At 42.7% G+C, this 21,369-nt stretch overlaps 1 protein-coding gene across 2 annotated transcripts in view; it reads right to left on the bottom strand.

Moving 5' to 3' along the window:
* Positions 1-21,369, bottom strand: part of Gpc6 (glypican 6) — a 1,076,942-nt gene that overhangs the window by 70,174 nt on the left and 985,399 nt on the right. Inside the window, exons 6-7 of one of the 2 annotated variants that reach the window (XM_036199808.1) lie at positions 18,289-18,432; positions 14,319-14,348 (exon numbers count right to left, since the gene is read on the bottom strand). In XM_036199808.1, coding sequence (XP_036055701.1) covers positions 14,319-14,348; positions 18,289-18,432 — 174 coding nt within the window. The remainder of the gene's footprint in view (positions 1-14,318; positions 14,349-18,288; positions 18,433-21,369) is intronic. The other variant, XM_036199809.1, reaches the window with a different exon arrangement.

Genomic DNA, 21,369 nt, shown 5'->3' with positions numbered 1-21,369 from the left:
CAGCATGGAGCTTCTCTAGCCTGGGAAAGGAGATGCTGGGGCTGTTGAGGGAAAGGGGAAGCAGGTGGAACCACCTACCTTTATTCTGCTTGGCTCTGGGAAACAGAATCCAGAGCCTCTCACAAAAGGAAACAGTAAGCTCGGGCTTGGACCTCTATTTCCAGTCAGTCTGAACACCTAGTGTCCCTGCAGAAGGGACAGTGGGGATGAGGTGGGGAAGGTGGTGAGAAGTGGGATGGAGGTGGAGGGCCCCCAGGAAGCGCAGCAGCTTCCAAGTGCTTGGCATTTTTAATGCTTTGCTTTTGTTGTAGGAAATGAACCATGATACAAAAACACCTCAGTTCGTGTGTTGTGGCCTAGAATTTCAGAGAAGAAGTTCCAGCTGTGAGGTAGCCACAGGGTGGGAAACTTGGAGCTGAAGAGAACAGGGGAAGGGGAGCAAGAGGCCCCCAGAGCCAAGCTGACGGAAACATCTGTGATGAGGTGCTGGGTAATTAATCATCTCTGTGAGATTCCAACAGTCCCCAAGTCCCTCTCACGAGGCAGTCTGCTGACACAGGGGACAGCAGCCTCAAACACTGCCAGCGAAACTGTTACAGCTACACAAACAGCCCTGGCCGGCAGAAGGCATTGGGTCAGGCTTCTATAATGATTCTGTGTGAAGAAATGCCCGAGGAGGGCCTCAGAATGCCAGAGTCCCACATTCGGACTGAGAGTGTTTGCTGTCTCACGTTTGTGGAGGTGGCGTCCAAACTGTAAGCCTGACTCGGCTGTGAGAATGAGATTGTTGATAAAACATCGTGGGAGCCTAGGAAGACTCCCCTTTCCCATGCTGGTGCTGGTAGTGGGTCTCCAGAGAGGACCAGGAGGGACTGCGTCATTGTGGTGTGTGCTTGCAAGATGGGAACGAGTTTAAGAACTCTTCATCACTTCTGCCCCCTCTCCTGCCCTTTTACCTAGGAGAGGAAAGGTTAGAGGACTCACTGGAAGGCCTTGTGCCTTAATCTACATTTTTAACAGAAGATGAGAACATGTAGGACAGGGGTTAATTTAAAATGTATCCTTGAAAAAGACAGACTGATTGCAAGGCATCTACCATCCTGTGACAGGAGAGGAGGCGCTTGTGCGTGCGTGTGTGAGTTTATGTGTGTGTGAATGTGTGTATGTGTGTGAGTGTATGAGTGTGTGAGAGTGTGCGTGTAAGCTTATGTGCACTTGTGAGTGCAGGTGCCTGCGAAGGTCAGCAGGAGCACCAGATCCTTGGGAACTAGAGTTCCAGGTGGTTGTCAGCTTCCCATCATGGATCACAGGAACTGTGCTCAGATGCTCTTAACGGAGCCGTTTCTCCAGCCTCCAAAGCATCCATTTTCTTTGTGACAAAGGAGAGTGAACACAAGTTTAATTTTACTTGTGTTTTGTTTATTTTTTCCTTTGTAATATTATTTCAGTGTATATTAATATAGATACATGCCACACATACTTCCAAAATCCCTGATTTTAGCAGAAGAAAAAGAGAATAAAAATGTGTTTTACAATCAGCATAGCACTGTTTAAGATTGTATTACCAGGTCTATCATTAGACTACAAGTTAAAAGGCAAAGAACTTATTTTGGCTCTAAGCTGGTGTGATTTGGGGATCTGTCATTTTATTTCTGGATCCTGGGAAAGTAAGGCTATTAGTCTGAAGTGAGCATCAGCAAATGCAGAACATATGCTCTGGATTGTTCTCCCCAGGGGCTCTGACCACCGAGCATGGCTAGCTCACTGCTGTCTCCCTCTGTTCCTCTTGTGACCATCTTGAGGGAGGAGACACATTTGTGGTGAGGTAAAACCCCATGCCAGGAGCCTGTCATTTCTTGCTCTGTTTCCCAAAACACACAGTTGTGTTCTGAGAGCCGGCATGAGCCAGCCCATGGCATCAGTGTTGCTGGTAACCAAAGTGCCACTTGAGTCACTGGCTCAGAAGGGTTGGAAAGGAGCTGACCACAGCTCCAGATAATGAAATCCTTGGGCCACAGAAGACAAACGTATGTAAGAACGGTTTCAACCCAAAGCCAGTAATCCAGAAGGGCCGTTCAGATTCTCATGGGCATTTTAAATTACTGTGCTGAAAACCCCTTATCACTTTCAATCAATAGACCTATGGCTATTACTCCTAATCCACAATTTAGAAAAAAAGGGGGGGTTGATAATACTAGGAAGCCACCCCCCAAGCGGATGCTTTGAATCGGAAGGCTCACAGTCAGCAGCCTTTGAGAACAGGTCAATAATTTAAGGAGAAGCAAACTCACAGAGCTGTTGACTATTCTGGAAGCACTCCTTGTAGCCACTGGCACCCAGCCCCCACTGCCCTTTGTCTCACTGTCCCCAAGATCCTGTCTCTGCTCTCCTTCAGCTGAACAAGACCGGGAGAGTGCTCTTTCCCAGGCTCTGTCATCTACAGTGAAGTTACTCTGGACTCTAAGACTAACCCTAGCCTCAGGAAGGCAAACCTCTCATTTTCTGCTTTCCTGTCTCTCTTTCTTTGCCAATCAAAGCTTCCAGAAGCACCGGGCCACAGAACACAACAGCAGCAAACCCACTACCGTGTCACCTCTAGGCTGAGCTTCGGTGATGGCAGATAAGTCACAGACCCTGTAGGAATGTCGAATTGGGCTTCTGGGAATGGAAACCAGCCCTGAGAATCTCCTCATGGCTGACACCAAGTAACAGCAGGTTCTGGCTGCTTCCAGCTCCACAAGTGAGGCAGTACTGTGCAAACCATCTGTCTGTCCTGAAGGGCTTCACAGACATATAGCCTCTGTCTCGAGATTTGTTGCTCTACAATAGCCTGGGAGGCAAATCCTGCCTCAGCCTGGCCTCTGTTCTGTTTTGTAGGACAGACGGACAGGAGAATTCAATGGACATAAATCCAGAAGAAGTGAAAAGCCTGGGTTCTTACTCTGGTTCTTTGTCTCTTGTCCTTGTGCCTCTAGTCTGCGCGTGATGCTTCTGTCCTCGTGTTTGAAAAGGAGAGAGGTCAAAGTGGGGGACATAAAAATAGCTGCAAGATTTTTCTTCCTGTTGTCAGTCCTGTAGTCAAATCTACTTTTGGAGCACAGATCATCGTGCAGGCAAATTACAGTCAGAGACATGTCCCTGGTGATCACCTTCAAGGGATTTTTTTTCAAAAAAGAGCTATTTCAAATGCATTTCACCTTCATACTCATTTCTGTCAGCTAATTTGGGTTTTTCATATCATCTGCGGGTACTCCTGCCTAGCCTGGCTTGAACGTGTTCTAAAAGCCTTTCTGCAGCAGTGCTGGGCAGTGACGTGAGGCCACAGGCATGCACTTCGCTCTCAGCAATGAGTCCCCCGTCTCCTTAGATGCCATCATGTCTCTAGATTGTTTCCCTCCACCGTTTAGCAGCATCCTTCCTGAGTTCTTTCATAGAACCCGAGTCCCTTATCAGCTTCTCAAATGTGCACCCCGGGACATTTCACCAGCTTGCTCTGTGGCTGTGTCTTCCAGAAGCTTTGCTCTTAACTTTATTTGACAATAGAGTGGGAAGCCAGCATCGGCTTGCTCCCATTTTGGACGTGTCCTCAGTGACCGGCCCACCTGCACCCGGTTTGAGCAGCCCATCCTCACTGCTGAAGCATGAAGCCTGACAAGACACCGGACAGAGCAAGGGTTGGGGTGGGAGGGTTTATCTGCAGTAAACTTATTTCCCCCACATGCCTGAATCTTTTCAACTGAATGCCGCTAGTAACTGCCGACAATCTACTATTGTTATCCCTGCTAACACTGGTAATAGCAACAAGGTTTAATGCAGAGCAAGGACATAGAGCTTACTCCTGATGCAGCCACATCACAGATATTCAACAAATGTTTCACAAGTCAGAAAATGAGACAAGATTAAGAAATCCCTTAGCTAACACATGGCCATAACGTGTCATTCTGCTCTTTTAACCTATGCCAAGAGGACACAGATACAGGTGTACTTCTGCCTATGTGTGCAGAATCTTCACACAGGGGTGAGGAAGGGCTGATAAGGGGACAGTAGTGCCAGACTGTGTGGGGGTGGCATCTTTCCGGTCTCAGAGTTCTCACCTGGAGCACACAGCAGCAGGTGTGATGAGACTAAATACAGCTTTGTTTCTCTACCTGTCTGAGGCAGGTAGAGAAAGAATCAATGAAAGAAATGGAGTACACATGTGTACCATGCCAGCCTACCCGGCAGACCTATGTGATAGTGGGTTCTGCGATAACCACTTTACAGAGGGGGAAAAGCTGATTTTGCCTCACAGTTTCAGAAGCCGAGTGGTTGCTTGGTCCTTCTGTTTTCGGCTGTGGAGGCACAGAACACCATAGATTAAGGGTGTGGCAGAGAAAGCTGCCGGGAAGGAGAGGGAGAACGGGAAGGAGGAAAGGGATGGAAGAACAGATGTGACACTGGGGTGCAAACGTTCCCGTCAAGGGCGCAGCTTAACTTCTTATGTTCTTTCCACTATATCCCACTGGCCATAGGCTCTCCCACCTCCCAGGAACACCACAAGCCGGTGACCAACCCTTTGGCTATGGGTCTTTGAGGAACAGTAAAGTCCCAAACCAAAACAGCTTGTATTAGGTACTTCACAGGAGCCAGCACCAGCCCATGAGGTCCAGAATTCTGGTTAAGGCAGTGCTGAGTGGTCTGTGGGAGAGATTTGCAGCTTCAGATATGGAAGTGCTCACTCTACAATGCCCAGCAGAATGTAGTCTTGAGCTAAAATATGAGGCTAGTACCAGGAGATGAAAAGTTCCAAGGGCCTGGTGACATCAGAACACTACCTCAAGTGATCCTCAGGCTTCTGTCTACACTTTTGTCAATAAAACCACTGTACTTTGTATAAAACAGCAAACACCATTGTGCACAGTCCACTACTGACAGTGACTGTAAACAGGTACATTTCTTGCTGGCTTACGTACTCACTGTACAGTGTTTTTTAAAAATTATTATTTAGAGTGTGCTTTAAAAGTTTATACATAAAGTTTCCTGTAAAAGAATATGCCACGTGAGATCAGGTGGCATCTTGTGTTCAGTGTGCATCATTTTTGCCTCCAAAGGTCCTATGAAGTCCATCTGAGACTGAGTACACACACTCTATGACGCCCGCCCAGGGCCAGAAATACCTCATGAAGTATTTTTTTAAAGATACCCCAGTTGTTAAGTGACACAAAGCTGTACTATGAAAAGAGCACTTGAACTAGGTTGAAATAGTAATTGACATGCCCCACACAATCAACTGACTATCATCGCCGAAGGAGTGTTCCTTAATGACTCCCATCACCCTGCATCCCAGAGTTGACTGCTTAGTTTCTTCTATTTGCTTTGCACCGTTGGTGCAGATTGGTAAGTTTATGGAGATGAGCCTTTCTAGGTGTCAACATAAAAATGTCATGAATGGTGTACTTGGGTTTACTTTGGTGAAGGCTCTTTGCAAGGAGTGGCATCTTTTATTAAGAATTTGCCATAGGAGAAACCCACCAGCAATGAGTTCTGGAGGTATTCTCTCTCTCTCTCTCCCTCCACCACCGCCCCCCCCCCGTGTGTGTGTGTGTGTGTGTGTGTGTGTGTGTGTGTGTACCCAGCAAGGAGGTATTCTCTCTGTGTGTGTAGCAAGGAGGTGTTCTCTCTCTCTCTCTCTCTCTCTCTCTCTCTCTCTCTCTCTCTCTCTCTGTGTGTGTGTGTGTGTGTACCCAGCAAGGAGGTGTTCTCTGTGTGTGTGTACCCAGAAGCCTGGGTCTTATTTGTAAGACCTTGTTCTTGTGAAGGACTTGGGTCAAGAGGCTCACGCTTGGCCGCATTAGAGCCTCAGAGTTGGGGCTGTGGAATTTGCTGATCAAGAATTCATGTAGGTCCCTAGAATACTGTTAGCCAACAACACCAACTGCTCTGTAGCTCACTAGAACAGAGCTTTCTAAAAAAAAATTATCAGAAACAGAGGAGCCATGTAAATAATTATTACAATGCTCTGAATGAAAAATGGTTAACACTTCATGAGGTCTAAAGATCTTGACACATTCATGGTGGAGGAAGTTACCATGTGTAAACCTGTGTATGTGTGTGTGTGTGTGTGTGTGTGTGTGTGTGTGTGTGTGTATGTTTCTGTGTCTGTGTTTTTGTGTTTGTGTATGTATGTTTCTATGCATTTCTTGGGAAATATAGAAAACTGCATCCCCTGACGGTTCTGCCTACTAAAATCAACTAACACTACTACATAAAATATAGAAATTATATTTTTAAGGAATCAACAAGTTGGCAAGAAAGAAATCTTCAAAGGCATGAAGCTAGGTAAAAATGGGACTCTGTACTCGGAATAAGAGCATCGAGCTAGCTTCTGCCGGAAGGACAGTCTGCAGACCCAGATGCCCTAAGCTTTGCCTCTAATCCATCTGTAGGTTGAGTAAAGGATAGAAGATTAAAGTAGGCCTTTCAGTGATGACCTTGTGTCAGTGCCCCATAAATACTATGGGGGGCTACGGGGGACATTCAGGGTGAGCATCAAGTAGATAGAACCTTCAACACAGGTAAAAAAAGAATTCCTACTGATTGTCCAAGGAATATGTACACACACACACACACACACACACACACACACACACACACACGGTTGGAATACAAAGAAATAAAGCACGATTCTTGAGAATCTGCATAACTACTAGACAGGATCAGAAACTCTTCAACATAGTGTAAAGGGAATATGTTTAAAATGAAAAATGTAGAAATGTAGAACCGGGAACATGAGAAGCAGCAAGATGTTAAAGCCAGCATATTTGAAAGGAAGAAATAAACATCAGAAATCAACAATCAAATCAATGTACACAGATGGATTAAGTGGGAAATTACATATCATGGGAAAAGCTTTAATCAGCTGAGAAGGGGAGTGAAAGAAATGATTCTCTTCCTAACAGGAGACCAAGAAAGGTTAAGTCTGGAGAACACAATGAGAGCAAGCATGTGCCACGTCTTATGAAGTAGGAACAAAGACAGAAAAGAAGTAGGCTGAAACAATATTTGAAAAGACAGTGACTTAGAATTTTCCAGAGCAATGGGAAGAGTAATCAGATTAAAAAATCTCAGTATATCCTGAGTAAAATGAGCAAAAAGTTTACATATATACTAATAGTACAACTGTAGAACAAAAGGTCTCAGAGAAGGAAAACTTAAAAACATTTAAACTGTAGTAAGTGTGTGTGTGTGTGTGTGTGTGTGTGTGTGTGTGTGTGTGTGTGTGTGGTTTGTGTGTGTGCAGGTCAGAGGACAACTTGCTAAAGTAAGTTTCCTGCTCCCACTATGTGGACCTCAGGCACTGAACACAGGCTGTCAGGCGGGTGTCTTTAACTGCTGAGCCATCTCACCTCTCAGAACTTTTTAAATGGAAGTATAAAAAGCTTATAGCTGTATTCCCTTTACTAAGAAGCCTGCACCAATGAGGGCATGAGGACTCCTAAGCAGCATCTTGTTCTTGAGAACAGGTATAAAGAGAAGGTTTGATTTTCCCAAGAAACATGTGTCTTGTTCTCCAGACAGCCTCTGGGTCTTGGCATTTTATGTGAGATCAATTAAAGCAGTTGGTTGTTTCTATTTCTTCCCAGGGCTGTTTCAGCCCCTGCCCCTTTCCCTAGCACTCAGAGAGCTAGGAAAGAAACACAGGAAGTACTCATCTTTTCAAGCTAGTAGATGAGTATATTTCACAGAAATGAATGCCAGCTCCTTTGGGGGAGTTTTCTGAGGTCAAAATCCTAAAGAATAAAATTTACAAAGTCATCGGTTTCCTGCCTCATTACACATAAATAATTTATGAATTTGTATTGTAATTTTTCTCCCCAGTAGGATCAAAGCTCTCAGATTTTGCAAATGGCTCCGCGCAGAAGCCAAAGACGCACACATTCCCTGGACTTTTCATTGCAATCGATACGTTTGCTGCTGCTGTCAGTTGTTGCAATTTCCCTGATTAACCTGTGAAAAGTTTTCTCCTTCATGAACACTGCGTAGAAATGAACTGGTACTGGAAGAGGAGACAAGGGCAGGTTCCAAAACACAACTTCTCAGTCATTTCAAATGATGATGTATGAAAGGGAGAGAAAGAGGGAACAATTTGATTTGTTTCAACAAGGTTGACCCAGAAAGGGGAGAGGCAGAAAAACTGCTTCGCCTAAGCAAACCTGACACAGAGTCATAAAAGACAGGCACCCGGAGTCTGCAATGTGGAAGCTGCTTTGAAAGTACACATTGTCTCGATCCAAAAGATGCTTAAAAGCCAGTAATAAAAACGTCTAGGCTCATCCTGTCTCCCTCCTGCCACTTTCCTCCTACTCATCGGCAGTAGCTTTTACATCCTTCTCTGAGTCACTAACATCAGCTGTGGAGTGAGATGTCTGTGCTTCGGTTGACTCAGGACTGAATTCCAAGTTCAGAGGGACCTCATAAGCAGCTGATGCTATGATGACCACTGGATTTAGACAGAGCTGCTGCTGTGCTGGAGCAACACACACACACACACACACACACACACACACACACACACATACACCTTTTTATTTTTGCCAGTACTGGAGACTGGACTCCAGATTGTGTACCTGCTGGGAAAGACAAGCCCTCCACAACCGGGTTACACTCCTGGCTCCCCATTTTTTTCATGCACATTCTTTCAAAAGCACATGAAAGGATCAGTCCATTGCATGCCAATCATTATGTCATGTTCTGATTTAAATTATAGTTAATTGTATTCTTGTTTTCCATGGATTTGTGAGCTCTGACTCTGTCAGGTTAGAGCCAACAAGTACTTCTTGAATGAAGTGACTGATTACTCCATGTGTGGGTTTCCAATGCAAGGTTTGCTTTAGGGAGTGAGGATTACAAAGTAGATTGTCAGTCTGAAAATCTTGACTGAGGGGTGTAGGGAAGTTGGAGGGGAGGGAGTAGGGAGTGGTCCTGATGAAATTATGCATGTATGAAAATATCAGTACATTTTTTTTTAAAAAAGAAAAAAAAATCTCGACGGTGTCATCACCAACATGTTTATTTTCTATCTGCGTGAGATATACACCAATATCCATCACTAACTTTTGCAAGGCTGCCCTGGTCACAAGACTCACTTTGGCCAATTAGATATGAATGCGGTGATGCTTTCCTTCCAGATGGAGACATTAACAGCTACTGTTCTTACATGACCAGGTTCTCCAGCTAGTGTGACATATGAAGAGCTATCAACAGCTTCTCTGTCTCCCAGGGGCCTGATGGAAGGGTGCTGCAGACCCACAGGCAACCAGTGGGTCTTGGACATGAACAAGAAATCACCGTGTTAGACCGAGCAGCACTGTGGGGGCTCCTCTTAGTGGCAGCTCTGTTTTTGTTGTTACTGTCCATCTAGATGAAGATGGCACTGACCGGTTCTAAAGCTATCACACATGTGCAGACATTCTCTCCCCACCTTTTGTAAGCTAATAATAGTGGAGTTGCCTCTGCTCATAGTTCACTCCATTTCTGTCAACCCGGCTTCCATTTTCTAATAGCTTGGACAGTCTTCAAGTTGTAAGAAAATATCTGTGGAATGAGGTTTTTGGTGAAAATGACCACGAATGAACTTAAGTGATAGAATTACTGCATGTTGTAGATGTCTCTCTGCCTTTATGAAGGAAAGGGAACTTTCACCCAAGTGCTCTTCCTTTCCTTCATTCAGTTTTTCTCTGCAATGTTTATGCCTGAGGTTTATTGCCAGCAGTAAAGAGTGTCCACACATGTTATGGGAATAGCCTAATTCCCAATGCTTTAAAATGTATTCTATGGGCCCTAGAGTCAGTTAAAAGCTGATTGATTATACAGCAAATATATCAGAGCTAGTAGTTATGAAATATCCCATTTCTTAGCTCTATCTCTCATAAGCATGAACATCACTTTGGGGAGTTGTGGAGCAAATGTCTCAGACAGCTTGGAAGAAAAATTACTGCAGGTTTTCTGTGACAAGATAAAGGTCTGGAAGCTGAGCAATATTTAATAAAAAGGCCCATGTCAACTGATGTGTCACATGAAAAACATTTTTAATTTAAGCAATGTAGTGTGACTTGCTTGTTAATTTTTTTTTTTTTTTTGATCAACTGACTGAAACATCAGTTTCATTTCTTGATAGAAGAAGATTCTGGAAATGAGTAGGCAGATGGACTTCTTCATTTGACTAGTTTATAACTGACAGCAAAGTTTCCGTTTAATTTGCTCAAGACTCGGGTAGAAAGTTCTAGTGTGTGAGGGAGAAAATGAGCTGTTAGACACGGTCTATGCCCAGGATGCTGCAGATGTTTAATGTGTTCAATTTACATATTTTGTCCATAATTATTCATTTGTTAATATTCCTTCTCCATTCTGTTTGGTGTAGTCTATCCTAGATTATGAAATCAAATTCCTGTTTACTGTATGCTAATTGTTTAGGAAGCCCTTCGCTACCTACTGTTCCCTGGAGGAGACAGAGCATATGTAACTGACATCAAAAGCAATGTCTTTGGTGAGTAGTCACCCTCCCTTGTTGATGACCAGCACTAACATCTCCCTGTGAAGGAGAGCTTATGTGGCAGGTAGTTTTACTAAGAGCTATGCAACAGCGAAGAATTCAATACACACGTGTGTGGATTGATTGGAAGTATAGAATGCATCAATTTGGATTTTAGCTGAAGTCTAGGAATTCTGAAAGAAACTTCAAAGTCTGAAGCAGAAAGTAAATATATTGACAGCCTATAAAATAGACGCGAATCCACAGTAGTCCTGTTTAAGTCTGAGCCTGGAGCATTTCATTTTAATGACACGAAGATCACCAAAGATTTTACTGAAGCGTTTATGAGGTTAGAGGGGAGCGTTTAACAGAGTTGAATGGATTTTTTTTTGGGTGGGGGAGGGGAGTAGATTTTTAGACACTCATACTGAGTAAAAACTGTAGCATGGTTTTATGTTGCTATTAGGAGCCATAGGATTCCCTGAACATGTCTTTAAAGCAGCGATAGAGACTATGTATCGTTTCCCAGGAAGTTACTGTAGCTAGGTCTCTGAACTGTCTTTCTCCTGGTGGTGTGCAAGCTCACTCAAGGAAACCCAGCTACTCGCTCTTCTTTGATGTGCCTGAAAGAATGACTTCCCAAGGAGGTGAACGCGGCCTTGCTTTGCCTCTGTTGGTAGGAGCTGAGGATTCCAGGACAGCAGCCTTCTTTGGTGGATTTCCAGCAGTGCTCACCATTGACTTAGATTTGTGCATCCTTCAAAGTCACAAAATAAGCAGCATATCGTGGAGATAAGTCACCTCTTTTTATGGGTGTCTTCTGAGAGTCCCCACTTGGGTCCAATCAAATGCAAACCTCCTGAATGGGAAAGGCATTTCTTTGCAGCCTCATGCTGCGTGTGTTGCCAGTAGAACAGCAAGAAAAAGACAGAATAAGTCGGGTGGGTTGGTTTTCATGTATTTTTATTTTCTCCTGACTTTGAAAGCACACTGCATTTTGCTGCTGTTATTTCCAAGGGTGGAAATGAAACTGGGGTGTCTCAGTGGGGTTTTATAGCAAACAGATAAAGCGGGTTCAGGCAAGACAGGGCAGCTCATGATCCGAAGGGGACTGAGCAGTAGCGGTTTGTTTGCAGGGGTGAATGGGCATAATTTACTCAGCTGCAGCAGAGACTGCAAGCCAATCTAACTTTGACCCATTTATTTTTAGGAAACTAATTAAAGCAGAGAATCTGGTTTCCTGTTGTTAGGGATGTTTTTCTTATTATTATTCAGGCTAAGCAAAGATGGAAGGGTGTGTGTGTGTGTGTGTGTGTGTGTGTGTGTGTGTGTGTGTGTGTGTTGAGATAGACAGTAGAAGGATCAGTTCCAATCTAAAGAGAGGGACTGAACCTCTGGAAAATAAAAGGGTTTCTTAAATCCAGCTTGACACCTTTTTGAAATGCAAAGTGGTGGAGCTCCCCCGGATGCAGACTCCTTTGAGGTGCCAATGAAATGCTGTGGCAATTTGAAATGAACAACTGTTTCCCAATCCTTACAACCCAGGCTTCCTAAATCACATCCAAATGGCCCCAGAGAGGCATGGGAGAACATTTTTTTATGACTATCATTTTACTCTGAAAACAACAACAAAAAAAAAAAAACCAAAAAACTCCAGAACGTTTGTTACCACATCCATTTTGTTTCAAAGCAATATTTAAAAAATTAAATTGGTGCCTCCCCTCACCCCACTCTCTCCTCTTCCCTGGCTCCTTCCCCATCCCAATGCTGGAGATTGAACCTTGGACTGTGCACATACTAGGCCAGTGCTAACGTACCTTCCCAGCCTCAAAGTGCATATCTTTTTTTTTTTTTTTAAAGATTTATTTATTATGTATACAGAAGAGGGTGCTAGATCTCACTGCAGATGGTTGTGAGCCACCATGTGGGTGCTGGGAATTGAACTCAGGACCTCTGGAAGAGCATTCAGCGCTCTTAACCTCTGAGCCATCTCTCCAGCCCCAAAGTGCATATCTTGATAGTGTTTTGCCAGTACCCAAGCCTGTATGTGGTATTATTGATAATATGCTTGCTTCTACTAAATACCAATGAATTGAAGAAGATGCAGCTTTTTTTTTTTTTTGAAAGATCCTATCAAAAATCGAATTTGGGGTTTAATGTTTGGTGACAGTAAACAAACAAGCCCAGCCCAGCAGATAAGGTGTGATTATATTCATTCCAGGACTTTGAAGGAAGGGGAGATTCTAGGGGTAGAGTCACAGGGTCATGGTAACCACTTGCTGAGGGGATCACCAGGGCTCATTTGCTGGAACAAATGGCCATCTTGAGGCAGTGAACAGGGAAGATCACAAGATGTGTACTACCTGGCTGGAGCTGTTTTGGTGACTCATTTGGCCAGATTGACAGAAGCCTAACTTACCCAGCCATGATTTCCCCTCTCATCCTCTAGTTAATATCAGGAACCCTTGAGTCCTCTGTCCTCCTGTTTCTTCCTCCAGGACCTCCTTCCTAGGATGTTCCTATTCTAGATTTAAGTCTTAGGTTCTCTGACCTCATCCAAAGTGCCCTGGGCTAGAATTTATACCATGGATGGGTGGCTACTCAGCATGGACCGGTTCTCTTTGAAATAAATGAATTATTATTATTATTATTATTATTATTATTATTATTATTATTATTTTATTTTTTGGTTTTTCAAGACAGGGTTTCTCTGTGTAGCTTTGCACCTTTCCTCGAACTCACAGAGATCTGCCTGGCTCTGCCTCCTGAGTGCTGGGATTAAAGGCGTGCGCCACCACTGCCCCGCTGAAATAAATGAATTCTAAAGGAAAACTTTCACACAGTACCACCTAGGTTAAGGTGGGGGTGGGTTGAGGGTGGGGGTGGAGATAGAGAACACTGTTACATCATGGGAGTGCTTATTGAAAAAATAAGTACTCCTCCAGTGGCAGATACCCCTTTCCTGATGTAGGACACATGTAGTGTAGAGATCTTTGTGAAATTTGTTTTGTTTCTGACAGGATACGTAGCCCTAGGCTGGCCTTGGACTCTCTAGGTAGCTCAGGTTGGTGTTGAACTGGGATTACAGGTATGTTCCCAATTTCTGGCTTAAGGATACAGGTCCTTCTGAAAGAATGTTACCATCATGAAATAGTGAAATTACATTCTGTAACGCTTGGGTAAATGGTGACCTACAGTTCTCGTCTTCAGCCGATACAGGCCACTTCCAGATAAAACAATATCCAGTACCCTCTCCCACAATGCTAAAACAAACAAACAAACAACAAAACCAAACTAAAACAACACACCCAGTACATTCAAATAGGAACAACAAAATATATATAGAAAAAACAGATTACAACATAAACTATTTTTAAGCCCTAAATTCTCCATGTCCCTGCTAATGGGAAAATTAGTTTCTTGTGCATGAGAGTTGATGCCGGTTTGTTTTTATTAACTGTGGGGTAATTATTCTCTTAGCACAAGAAGAAAAGGCCAATATAGCCCATTGGGATGGGCTAGTTTTTGAGGCAGATGACAACAGTCTGAATATTAGAATAGAATTTAAATCACCCACCAAATGAAGCAGTGTTCCACAAAAATTAGATTGGAAACTTTGCCACTGGGAAAGAATACCAAAGCAGTTATGAGCCGTAAATACCAAAGGAAGAAGCAAGTTGACCCCACACAGTGGGTTACTCATACCAGATAAGGAGAAAGGTTGGGGCTAGGGTTAAAAGGGGAGGAAGCATTTCTCAGGAATGTTCTAGACAAATGGGATGAACAAAAGAACAAGACCAGTGCTTACACTATGCTGCATGGTCCTCCACACAGTCCTCTGGGAAGCAAGAGGAAAACAAGTTCAAAAGAAAAAGAAAAAGAGGTTATTTTATACATCATAGCACAGCAAAAGGCATATTGGATTCATCAGTTGGCTGGCACTCCATCTACCCTGCCCACATTCTTAGTGACTTGGAGAATAACCAGGGAATCTTGGTGACCAGGATAAGGTGAGATGCTTACTGGAGTTGCTTTGGATTAGATCATCACAGCTTGGTAAGTTAACTTCCAAGTCTTTTTTTTTTTTTTTTTAAGGTTGACTTTTATAAATTGTATTCCTCTAAGGGCTGTAATTTAGAGTTCAGATTTGCCCTAATGAAAGAACTGCTGTAAGTAACAGACAGTCTCTGCCTCAGTGCACTGAGTGAGCACATTGTACTCCAATTTTCAGAGCTCTTCATCTAATTGCCTTTCAGGAGATGATGCCCAACACCTCTCTGTGTTCAGACCTGAGAACTCTACTGACTTCATGCTGAATTAGTTTTGTGCCTGATGTTTCCAGTGAGTGGGAACTTTCTAGACTCATAACCTTCCATCAGGGTATTTCAGAGAATCCACAGAGGATAAATTTATGAAAAGGAGAAAAGAACCAATCCCCTTCAGAGTGCAAATAATGACCTCTGGCCCACTTAACTGGAAACCTTTAGCAGCCTGTGGGGACAGGAAGGCTGCTGGGATGAGCTATGATGGTGAGGCCAGCCTGTTAGTGGGATCAGGTGATGGCCTTGGCATCCTCACTAAAATGCGGCTGTTGGTAGTGAGGACTCTGATATTTCTCCCAAAGCCAGCTTTCTATCAGCAGCTGAATTCACACAAATACAATCTTTTGGTTTTGGAAAACAAAGCATGACTTGAGGCTAGCATGTTTGAAGCTGCTGGCCACTGTCAACATCATTTTAGGCCCACACAACTTTCGAAGAACAAATGAAAACTTTTCCTTATGAGATAGAATTTCCAGGCTCCTTCTGAAGGGATTGGGCCTTTTGAAAGATACTGTGTTCTTTCTGATTCTCTTCTGTGAGTTTTAGCAGTGACTTGGGGTTTGAGACCTTTATTTCTAAAACAAACCCCTCAATTATCAGTTCATGTAAAAACACACACAGTTTTACAATAACTGACATAAGAACATTTACCAACAGATTCCAGAGTCAATACCACAGGCACTAATTTAAAGGATGTCAAGAAGCCACCCTCCACCAGCGTCAGAATGCAGTGATTTTCATGTAGGCAAATGGGTATGGTGAGGGGGATAATTCTTTTGATGTTGGCTTTTAAAACATTTTCTCTGCTGAAACAGAGAAATCTTTTCCAATTTCCTCCTTTTCTGGGACACATGCTTCTTATAAATATTCAGGAAACATCTTTTGAGGGAAAAATTAAAACAGGAGTAGGTATCACAAGCCTTGTTTACAAACAGTGGGGGCAGGCCATAATAGAGAACAGACCCATCTGGAGAATTTACCAGGGTTGCCCCTTGAACAGGTCCTTAAAAGACCACATCCGACTTCTCACCTCTCTTCAGAAGACAAGCAGGTGCTTAAAGGGAAATGGCCTTGGGGAAGCCAGGGGCTGCAAAGGGAGCCTCTGCTGGGAGCTTGGGGCCCAGTGTCTATGTCTTAAGAATAACCTCAGCAGAATATCTTTTGATGTGGGAACAACTGATCTTAGGAGCAAAGGAGAGGAACTGGGAGGAGACTGGCTGTTACAAATGGCTAATTCTCAGATTTGAAAAGAGATCAGAATTTCATAACATACAGTATGAACAAAACTGCCCTTCTCACCTACACAGGCTGAAGTCACACCTAGGAGGAAGTCCGTATTAGTACTGATGGAGAGCATTGTATGATCAGTTTAGCTCCTGGCTTGAATACCTTCACTCTGGGACTGGCCCTGAGTTTTTACATATGACAAGTGGTTAACCACGGTCAATTATTCTTAGAAAAAGATTGATTAAACATATTTTCAGGGGACAGAAAATAGAATGTCTTCAATACTTTACAGACTCCTTTTACGGGTGCATTTTAAAGGTTACTTGGTGAAGTTTTTTTATTTTCTTTCAAGGTTTAAATCCTGGATTATGTATCCATCAGACTTTGAAGATCATGAAAATTTTCAGTGTTGCATTTTATTTAGTTTGTGTTTTACTGCACTAAGACTGTGTGGAGTAGCAGGTTGTTTTTTCCTTATTTTATTTTCCTCATTTAAGGGCATGTGTTAACTTAGCCTGGAGAAATACTTCACTGTTTCAAAGGAGAAATATTCCTTTGTCATAGAATATCTCTATGGTGTCCAAATTTAATGCAGTTTAACTAAGTATATAATACGCCCTTGTTTTTTAAAAACTTTATTCACTTATTGTGAGAAGATTTAACAGGAAGTTTCCTCTAAGAGATTTTTGAGATGTGTAAAACAACACTATCCTCTGTGGGCACAATTTTGTACATGAGATGGTGAAAACAGATTCATCTGACATTGTATTCCAGTTTTAAACTGGGGTTGGCAGAAATCTTGACGGGCCTAACCTCCTCTAATGGCTGAGTTCACACTAGCTAAAATGAAATCAAATCTGTACTTCCCCAATGTTTCTGCCTAGAGAGACGCAAAGCATGTCGTGAAGTAGAATCCAAGCAATGTACTCTAAAAAAAGCCGACATTCTTGGAAAAAGCTGACCGAGTTGTCAGTTGGCAGAGTAGAGTTGGTTGCTTAAAAGACAAATAGTAACTATTTTTCAAATATTCTTGAATATGTGATAGAGGATGGAGTGAGCAAGGGGAATAGGTCGAAGCAATCATGCTTAGGATTCCTTTTCTGAAACCTGTGCTGAAGAAGGGATTTTATTTGCTAATAAAGGGTAATAAATTCAAAGCATAATTTAGCAGTTAACAAGAACAGCCACCTTTCACTTTGACACTTAATGGATAGACCTTTATGTTGTTACATTCGTTTGATTTTTTTATGGAAAGAAATGCTGAGATGTACTTACGTGGAGTCCAAACACAACCAATTTAATCTTATGAGTTCTACACTGTGGAAGAGGTATTAACTAAAACCATAAAGCTATTCATAACAGTGACTAATAAAGTATTTCACAACCAACAACCCTCGAGATTGAGTTTATATGACACAATCAGATGTGGTTCAAATGCTGTATGACCCTGAGGGTTTTATCTGCTAATTTTACATCAAGATAATTGGCAAAGCAGCATCCATAGTACTAACAGCACAGGTGTATGGATTGTTTATAGCATTATGAACTGAAGACATTGAATTGGAAATGATCAGGCCATATTTCTTTGAAATTAGGAGCTCTTAATTTTTATGCCAAATTTGTTTTTTAAAAACACATTAAAAACTGTACTTATTATGTGTATAGTAGCCATCACAACATAATTTTTTCTTACATAAAAACCAACTAGTCCCCAACACACGTTTAAATGGTCCTAAGACCCCTGTTTTTCAAAGGCATTTAGGGAAGAAAAAAAGTAGTATTAATTTGGAACTTCCTGAAAGAGACTTTCCAAACAGAAAAGTTAGACTATGAGAAATCCTAAGAAAATGATAGGACATTATAATCACATAAGCAAGCATTTAAAGAAAAGAAATGAAGCATATGAATTAGAAATGTGGTTTTGTAATTATACATCTGAAAGACCCAGCAACTGGGCTTTGAGAGCAACATTTCAGAAGAAATATGAAGTTGGAATCCTAGTCACTGCACTAGTGGGTCAGCAGTCTTAGGAGTTCCTAAATAATCAAATCCATGATCTAAAAGTGAAAACAACAGCAACAAAAAACCCCAGCACTTTCACTGTCAACCATTGTGTTTGGGACAGGAGCAGGTACCAGCGTAAGATTGATTTCCAGCCAGTGTTGGGGATCCCACAGCCTGTACCTTAGCAAACGGCCTGGCATCCTGGCCACCAGTCGGAGTACTCACCAGCCTGTCCAAGCTCGTGCCTGCTGCAGTTGTGGGTCTTTCCTCAGGGTTGTAGGGCCGGAAACGCGTGTTAAAATTTTCTGGAGCCGAGCGAGCAGATCTGAGAGCTGGAGCAGGTTTGGGCTGGCCACAGCCTTGAAAGACCTAGGAGAAGCAGAGGGAGTGTCAATATGCAAGTCCATCCAGAAGTGAACAGTATAAGACTCCTCACACTTTTCCATGAAACTCTTACTTCCCCAAATCTCTAATTCATACCTCTTTAATTTAAAGGTGTATAAACACCAACAGAAAAGAACTAACACATGAATATGGAATGACGAGCTCACAGGTTTCCCAAATACAGCCGCTCCTCATTATCTACAAATTTCCTATTTGCAAATTTGTCTTCTTACTGAAAATTCATTTGTAAACTCTAAGATCAGTACTCACAATACTTTTATTGATATAGACAATGTGGCAAAAAAAAAAAAAAAAAAATTGAATGGCCCCATGTGCATGTTCTCAGATAATGTTGAACGAAGGCCCTCTCTATTCCAGTTTCTGTGTATTACTGTAAAGAATAGCCCTTCTGTGGTCTACTTAATCCATGTTCTTACACTGTGTGTGTTTTCTCTATGATTTCACTGGATAAATGGGTCCCTGACGTAGACAGAGCTTACGCACGGTCTAATGTGCCAGACACTAGGAAGGAAGTGATGTGTCTCATAAGGATAACATACATTTTACATACACTTCATTCAACTCTGAGTTGGTCTCTCGAGTTCATTGTTCATCAAGTGCGCAGGTCTTAGATAAGGTTTCTTAAACTAAAACAAATTGGAACTTGCTTCCATGTGGGCTGTCAACTCTCGCCACCCATCAGCATCTAATCCCATGTTCCTCTTAGGAATTAGGATTCAGTATTTGCCAAGTCAGTTCTCATGACCATACGGAACATAACCACTACAAATAGCAAGAACCAACCACTAAATATGGGAATTATAGCAGATTCTTTATAGCATAGTTTCAGGATTAAACCAATTGTGGCTCAGAATCTTTTGTGTACTTGGATTTGGCATTCAATAAGCAACCATTTGGGAGCCATGCTATCTCACATAACAAGTGTATGTCATCTGCAGCATACCAGACTTGCAGGGATCCCTTTTGAATAATGAAAACCTCTACTGGAAGAACTTTCTGAAAATATTCTCCTGAGCAATGGTATGGAAATAGGACAAGCAAATGTGGGTGAATTCCACATAATGGCATTTTCTTCTAATTTTGTTGACAGCTGTTCATGTCACTGTTAGGGTTATCATGGGAAATCAAATACTTTATTGTAATGAAGTTAGGGACCGAGATGCCAATCTTTTTCCACAGTGATTCCACTCAGGTTGGTGTGGGAACATTTCCCTCACTATTTCTCGATGTTTTCTCCCTTGTACCAGCTATCAAGAGATAATCCCTTTTCTAGACTTTCAGGAGACAGTGTGATGGCTATTCTTGGTTGACTACCTCTGGAATGAACTAAAACCCAAGCAGCTGGGTACATCTATGAGGGATTTTTTGTAATTAAATACTTTGTATTGAAAAGACCTGCTTTTAATTGGGTCTTTTGACTGAGGAAGAGAATACTAGGGCCTGCCTTACTAATGATTCTGCACGCTCTGCAGGAACCACTCAGAAATGGACAGCTGCAGCATTACAACCCTTTTCTGAGACAACCTTGAAAGACACCAGTGAAGGGGAATCTTCACAGTGTCTAGCACTTCTGGCACTGTAAATGGTCATTCATATATTTGGTTTGGAAGAAGAAATGGCCAGACATTTAATTGTTCACGGAGTTACGGGCTGTAGCCATGGATTGGCTGGATGGTAAAGAACTTGGAAAGCATAAGACTGGAAAATTGGTGAGAAAGACATCTGGGGAAGAAATATATGTGGCTAGATCTCTCAAAGTGGGTGAATGATGTGAAGATATTTGTGTTCATCAAAAGGTGACTGCAACAGAGAAGTTCAACAGTCTAGTAGATAGGATGACCCATTGTGTGGACAGTCAGTCAGGCTTTCCCCCAAGACATCCCTGTCATTTTCCAATAAGCACATGAACAAATTGGTTGTGATGACAAAGATGGAGGTTATGCCTTGACTTGACAATGTGAACTTCCACTCACCAAGGCTGGCCTAGCTACAGCTACTGATGAGTGCCAAGAGCAGAGACCAACACTGAGCCCCAGATATGGACCATTCCCTGGGGTGACCAGCCAATGACTTGGTGGATGAAATTGGACCACTCCTCCATAGAAAGACCAATGCTTTGTCCTTACTGGAGCAGATATTTATTCCTATTATGGATCCTCCTTTCCTGCTAAATGTTTCTGCTGAAACTACCATCCATGCACTTACAGAGTGTCTTATCCATCATCAAGATATTCTACACAATATTGCTTCTGACCAAGGACCATACTCTATAGGCAGAGAAGTATGACAGTGGGCCCACAATCATGGAAGCCAGTATTCTTACCATGTTTCCCACCATTTTGAAGCAGCTGGCTTGATAGAAAGATGGAATGGCTTTTTAAAGTTACAGTGCCAGTTAGGGGCAGCAGCATGGAGGGCTGGGGCAGGGTTCTCCAGAGGATGGAATATGCTTTTAATAAGTGTCCAATGTATGATACTGTTTCTCCCATGATAGCAGGATGCATGGGTCCAGGAATCAAGGGTCCAAAATGGAACAGTTCTATTCACTGTCATTCCCCAGTGACCTGCTAGGGAAGATTATGCTTCCTGTCCCCACAACTCTAATTTCTGTTGGCCTAGATGGTTAGGTTCAGAGGTGAGGGTGCTCCTGCCAGAGGCCACAACAAACATTCCATTGAACTGGAAGGTCTGACATCCCGCTGGTCACTCTGGGCTTCTGATGCCCTTAAGCCAACAGACTAAGAAAGGAATAACAGTGTTAGGAGGGGTGATAGATCCAGCTTACCATAGAGAAATTGGATTGCTTCTCCACAGTGGAGTTAAGTGCAGGAGATCCTTTACAGTGTCTCTTAGGGCTACCATGTCCTGTGATTAAAGTTAATAGGAAGCACAACAACCAAA

Source organism: Onychomys torridus, chromosome 9 (genome assembly GCF_903995425.1).
Source record: "Onychomys torridus chromosome 9, mOncTor1.1, whole genome shotgun sequence".
Taxonomy (NCBI): domain Eukaryota; kingdom Metazoa; phylum Chordata; class Mammalia; order Rodentia; family Cricetidae; genus Onychomys; species Onychomys torridus.
Note: the sequence above shows the minus strand (reverse complement) of the source record. Positions and strands in the feature narration are given on the sequence as shown.